Raw genomic sequence first — 6,994 nt, forward strand, 5'->3', positions numbered from 1 at the left:
GTTTTATATAAGGAAATTTTGATTCATGTGAAGGAACTGTCTAAATTCGATAGCAGCAACAATTTTATAAAGTGAGAATCTCAAATGGTCATGATGTGGTTGGTTATTCCTTTATGTATGGGTTTATCTAAAGCAAATAGTAACATAGTGAAAAAAGATTTAATTTTTTTTTAAAAGGAAATGCTTGAAACAGGAGCTTAAATGTATCTTAGTCCTTCTACCCGTGCAACGCACGGGTTTTTTTTAGATTTAATAATTTTGGTAATAGCAATGGGGTTTTGGAAATTTAATAATCTATATGATGAGAATGTAATGTTTTAAAAAGATGTTGAAGTGTATGAATAGAATAGATGAATTTAGAATGTAATTAAAGTGGTATGTGAAGTTAATATTTGATTTCATTGAATACTATTGTCAACCACAAACAACAAAAATATGACTAATAAACTACTTTGTTAATATAAGAATAAAAAAAGAAAAAAATGACATACCTAGAATGTATCCTTTGGTATTGAAGTTCATAAATTTGTTTTGTACAGAATTTCCTTTTGTACACAATGACTTCTTTGTTCAACTTTTACTGTACCATGATTTTCCTACATAGCAGAAAATGACATAAATCAATTGATATATATTTATAACAATTTTGAAATGAAAAAAAAAATAGAAATGACATACCTATAATTGATTTCTTTTCAAAGAGTTTCAAAAATTTCTTTGTACACAATGTTTTTAGTTGTGTTTGTTACCTTTCCATCTTCATCCAATATAAGTATTTTCAATCCTCTTTTGGTCTTGACTCTAGAAATAGCAACATATAGTTGGCCATGTGTGAATACAGGTTGTGCAAGATAAAGGCCGACTTTAGAAAGTGTTTGTCCTTGAATTTTGTTAATCGTCATTGCAAAGCATAAAGATATCGAAAACTGTCTTCTTTGAAATTTGAAAGGCAAACCTGAATCAGATGGCACTAAATCCATTCTTGGTATAAAAATCCTATCACCAATGTTTTTTCCAGTAATTACAGTTGCACATATTACATTCTTGCCTAAATGGTTGACTTGCAATCTTGTGCCATTACATAGACCTTTGGCTTGATCAATGTTTCTCAAGAGCATAATTGGAACACCTATTTTCAACTTCAGTTTATGATTTGGTATCCCTGAACATTTGATATCATTTAAAAATTCAGATGTAAACCATTCAGATTGCACTTCATCTTGTTCATCAGATTGGCAAGGTGTATCTGAACTTAAATAAGTCACCTCTTCACCACCAATTGAAGACAACATGAAATCATTTACTTCCTCTACAGAATCATTTGTTGGGAACAAAATTGCTCCATCATCAAAATAATTAGGATTCAACATGTTAACCAAAAATTGAGGATAGACAAATTCAACCAATGCCAATAAAGGTAAATATGTGTTTGTAATCAAGATCTGTTCTGGAATTTCAACCATGCACTCACCATTTTCCCGTCTCCAATGTTCAATATCCAATCAGCAAATTCTTGAATATTATTGGCTGTTTCAGTATTTGATGTAGTACTTAATCTCATGTTCTTGGATAACTTTAGCACTTTACAACAATTCCATAACTCTGAATAGTTGATTGATGATTTTATGATATCAAACCTAAATCCTTTTTTGATAACTGGTAGAATTTGTCTAAAGTCACCTCCCAAGACAACTGCTTTGCCACCAAATGGTTTGTCTTTATTGGCATCATCAACATTTCGCATAATATCTCTTAGTGTTCTATCAAATGCCTCAAAGCACATTCTATTCATCATTGGTGCTTCATCCCAGATAATTAAACTTGTTGCCATAAGAAGTTTTGCCCTGAGACTACCTTGTGCTATGTTGCAAGTTGATTCATCATTAATTAACAGTGGGATGCAAAAGGTAGAGTGTGCTGTTTTTCCACCAGGAAGTAATAAAGAAGCAATTCCACTTGATGCTACGTTCAAAACAATCATGCCCTTGCTTCTTAGACCAGCCGACAATGTCTTCCACATAAAAGTCTTACCTATACCACCATAGCCATATAAGAAAAAGAATCCTCCCTTCTTTGAAAGAACTGCTGTCATGATATCCTGATATACATGAATTTGTTCATCATTCAGTGCTTTAAACAAACTGTCATGTTCTTTTGCCATGTCTTCTTTATTATATTGCAGCTCATCAACAATAAATCTATTATTGAATGTATGTACATCTGAAAGATCAAGTTGAGGTAATGAAGGATAATCTTTCAAACTTCTACCATTTGTAATTCAGCATTCTGAATTTGAAGACCTGCAATAAGTAAATTATACAATTAAAATATATATGTATAGCAAATTAAAAAAAAATATGAAATACCTGATAAGTTCATCTCCTTCCTTTTTTGGTACAAAATTTCATCACATAAGATACTCCAAGTAGAATTCCAAACTATATCTGGTTTAGAAATTGCATTCATCGACAACAAAGTAACAAATAATCTTCTAAGTTGATACCTAGAAGCAAATTCACTTGCTTCTTTGATTGCATCAATATATTCTTTGTCGTCAGCCAACAATCCCAAAACATAGCAAGCTTCTTGGTATGTTTCATAATACTTTCCATCAATTGTCTTAATGCTTTCATAATCAATACAACCTTTTTGAATGGTCAGTAATATCCTCAAATAATAAAGTTCTCCAGAACCAAGAGGAATATAAGTCAGTCTACCAATGTTGTAGCCTTTCTTCCTTGGTTTCCATTCTTTTTCTTTGGCAAACCACACAAATTTGCTTGGAAATTCTGAATAAGTCAATTGTTTTCCTTCCTCATAAACTTTATTAGCCTCAAACCAAGCTAGAAACATTGTGTTAGCATTTTCGTATCTGTTGAAGACCACATTAATATCATCATCATCTTTAAACAAAGCTGATTGTTGGCCAGGAAGATGAAAGGTCAATCGCTGAACAGGAGGCCATCTGTGGTGGATGTCAAAAGCAAATATTCTCCAAGCAGCTTCACATGGTGATAGATACCTACAATCGTAATACCTTTTGATCTCATCAATAATGGTTGATTTTTCAGACTGTGCAGAGTTGTTGCTTATTTTAAGAGTAGCTCTGTCGGGACCTTTGTTCACATACTTGAACAAATATTTAATTGAATTGGTCTTGTTGCAATACTCTGTATTGACGTGTGCTTGATACCTCATTAGAAGTGGTGGATTGTAAGGAACAACACTTCTATTATACATCTTAATTCCATTCTTCTCAACAAATCTACCATTATCAAGTCTTCTATAGCATGGATATCCTTCCTCATCAATTGAAGTGGAAGATGTGAATTTTTTTGGATAAAATTTAGAACATCTTCCTTCCTTCATGCAAGGTGAATTATGTCTTGCAGGTCCGCATGGTCCATGAATCATGTAACTTGAGACAACTTTTTCCAATTTGGGGTACAAATCAGCATTTGGCAATTCAGCTGATATTACTTTATCAATATCAGTTGAATTCTTCAACTTGCTTTCTCCATCCAACCATAAAAGTATATGTGCATGAGGTAAACCTCTTTTTTGGAATTCTACTGTGTACATTCCTGCATATATAAATAAAAAATAAATATACTTTTCAGAATCTAATTTAATATAAATTTATATAATGTATATTACTTCATATATAACATACCTGCAGTGCTTTTTCCAAAGAAGTCCTTTTTCTTAAAATCTGTCATCATTTCATCCAGCTTCATCTTGAACACTCTACATACAATATCAGGTCTATCCGAAGCTGATAAGCCTTTTGGTAAGACAAATTCTTTTATTTCACTCCAATTCACATTACATGTTATAGTAATGAACAAATCCGGATATCCAAATTTGTTACAAATTGCCATAGCATCTTGACAATTGTTGAACATGTATCTGGTACCACCAGTGAAAGAAGCAGGCAAGACAATACGTCTTCCAATTAAAAAAGGATTTGTCTCTCCTTTATTAACAGCTTCTTGTAATCCATTAAGAATATCACAGCGAATTAACTTCTGATTCGCTCTGATGAATGACAACCTTTGGGCTTCAACCATTGTATAGCAATCGACCAGAAACTGTTGGAACAATCTGCATGCATTCACAATATTTCCTGCTTCTACAGCTCTTTGTTGTATTCTAAAGGCAATAAATTCTCGCAAAGAAATTCTAACTCTTACCCTGGATTTTGTTTTTGAATGAGATTCTCTTATTGGGATATCCTCTTGATAACCATCTTCTCCATATGGAAACATGAGAGGATATTGTAGTGGAATGAAAGCTGTGTGAGTTTCGTGCAGTTTGGTTAATTCACCAGAACATTTTTTCACCACTATATCTCTGCCTACATCCATATTGCCAAAATCACCAACTATAAGTGCAGCTATTTCATCACATGAAGGTGTATTGTAGACTCTAGGGTCTTTGTTTCTGCCTCTAAATAGTCTTAGCGTGAAATATGATTCCATATGTTCCAGTGACAAATCTCTTACTCTTCTAAAAGATTTCGCAAGAACATTGTGATTGTCAATAATTTGAATCAAATCAGCAACCAATGATTCATCTATAACAGATTCCTGTGTTTGAACTAAAAAATAATAAAGAGAATACATGTCAACACATGTATTTAAATATTTCATATAATGAAATTATTTAATATATTCACTGACCTGAAATGCTTCACTCTGTTAGTCATTTCATTTTCGGTATCATATATGTACAGCTGTGCAAACTTTGGCTTTGATCCATGCTCTGGCAATAAACTGCCAATACGGTGATAGTTTTGTCCATTCAGAATAAATTGTGGTGGAGCAAAACCATTGTTCATTGAATTATCAATCTTACCACCAATTGAAGTAAATGAAAACATGCTATTGTATACTCTTATGTTTTGTAAAACTGATTTGCTTCTCTGATCTTCACCATTTAACAAACCTTCAAGAAGATTAGGTGGTCTTTTTAATAGTGGAATTTAGACTTTTCCCTTTTGACAACACAATGAGAATTCAACTCCCTTTGAGGTGTTACATTTTTCTGCTCTTTCTTCATACCAAAGTTGAGCTTTACAGTATTGGCATTCCAAGCAAGGTTCTCAAATATTGAGCAATTCTGAAAATCATTACAAAACATTAGAATGAAAATGCGAATATTTTAATCTGCAGTTATATACAATTGTGTTGGACATTATGTACCTTGTAACTCTCCTTTGCAATACAATTCGTTTGTAGTTGTAGTACTTGTAGTATGTTCTTCAATATTAGTAAGATGAAAACTAATTAATGATTTCAAAGGAATTTATATTAACATCAATAAGTTTAATATCAGAATTACCATCATCTCTTATCGTTGTTGAATCATCATTTGTTGTGTCTGAATAATTATGTTGTCTTGTTGTTTCATCATCAAGATTGAATCTGTTTTGAAGTGATTGTATGACTTGAAAAGGATATTTGACAACTTTATTCTTAGAAACAGAATGCGACTCATTTACAACCTCTGATCTCCCACCTATGAAAAACAACAAAAAACAATTGTCCTACCTGCATTGGCATTGTGAGTATGAATCCAAATGTAATTACCTGCACTGGAATTGTAATTATTTTGTCCATAATTTCTCTGACTGTTATTGTTAAAAGCTGGAGTCATTCAAAAACATTGATATAAAATCTAAAATTGTCATTTAAACAGGTATATAAGAAATTAAGAATAATGTAGAAATATACCGAAAGGACTATGGTAAGTTAAAGTAGAAGTTGCAGATTGTGAAGTGATTTGTTGTTCAACTAAAGTACTTGAAAAACTTGAGTATTTGTTGACAGTTACTGCATTGAAACGAAGGTTAGTTTAAAGTGGTACGGAATTAATATTATTCATAAATAATGTTAAAATTAAGTATTGGAAGAACTTCAGAACTGACCAATTTGTCTGTGAAATATTGAATTCGTATTGTGAAGGTTGTTGTTGTTGTTGTCAACATCTGGAAAAGGATTATTGTAGAAGCATTGTTATTAAAGAAATAAACAAAAAGACTTCATTGATTCATTTAACAACATTATGTAAAGATATAGCTTAGAAACAAAAAAACTTACTAATATCCAACTGTTGTAATGGATTCCTGTCTATATTTTTTGTGAAATGATCTTTGCGATACAATTGTTTTATCTGTGATTAAAACAACAAAGATGTTTGAGTATGCATCTGTGTTGTGAAGTTAAAATCCAAAACATACAGTTACAAATATATATATAAAAAGAAATCGTGAGATTTATTTACTTTGAGAAGAATGGTTTGCAAATTTAGTTTTCTTTCTTGCATTCTCTTCTTTGTCATCTGCAACATAAAAAAACATAGAAACATACAAATGCATCATTTTTAAATAAATTATTGATGAAGAATTAGAAAACATAAATGGTTTAAGTAAGATGTTAATGACTTACATGAATGTTGATGAGTTCTTGCATTGAACCTTTGTTGTAGCACCAGTTTCCTTCTGAGCCTTGCATTTTTACAATCGTTATGCTCCATTACAGTACAGAAATGCTATGGAATAGTTTTAAAGGTTACAATGGAAGAAGCAAAAATAAAGGTAAGTTGACTCAATGGATGAAAAAGTGTTTACTGTTTTATTCCTATATTGGTGAATGTCTTTGTTAAACTTTTTTGTGTAGCTTGTACCTCTAATCACAATTGTGGAAACATAAATATATGTAATTATAATAGGAAGCAGTTGTTTCAGAAAAAAAACATTAAAATAGAAGACAAACATTAAAAAGAGAAAGAGCATGCAGTGCTGAGTGTTAATATATCAGAATCATTCATATATATAGCACTTATTTCAGAGTTGATTTGTTCTTGCAACTAACAAAACATTTCCTTTTTATGTAGGTACAATCAGACGTGTTTTTTATGCAGTACTATATATAGTAAAACAAAGAGGACTTTTTCATAGGAAGTATCTGCAATCTTAACCACATTATGTGTC

General features: G+C 31.5%; 1 protein-coding gene across 1 annotated transcript; it reads right to left on the minus strand.

Annotated features, from left to right (window-relative positions):
- Window positions 1-695: 695 nt before the first annotated feature.
- On the minus strand, window positions 696-6,515 carry LOC114172639. The gene is made up of 9 exons (XM_028056974.1): window positions 6,450-6,515; window positions 5,592-5,648; window positions 5,064-5,121; window positions 4,679-4,947; window positions 3,674-4,589; window positions 2,367-3,584; window positions 1,930-2,163; window positions 1,529-1,656; window positions 696-1,466 (listed from the first exon to the last, which is right to left on the minus strand). Exons 1-9 carry the CDS (start codon window positions 6,513-6,515, stop codon window positions 696-698), a joined length of 3,717 nt encoding a protein of 1,238 aa, XP_027912775.1.
- Window positions 6,516-6,994: the final 479 nt, after the last annotated feature.

Source organism: Vigna unguiculata, unplaced genomic scaffold (genome assembly GCF_004118075.2).
Source record: "Vigna unguiculata cultivar IT97K-499-35 unplaced genomic scaffold, ASM411807v1 contig_641, whole genome shotgun sequence".
Lineage (NCBI taxonomy): Eukaryota > Viridiplantae > Streptophyta > Magnoliopsida > Fabales > Fabaceae > Vigna > Vigna unguiculata.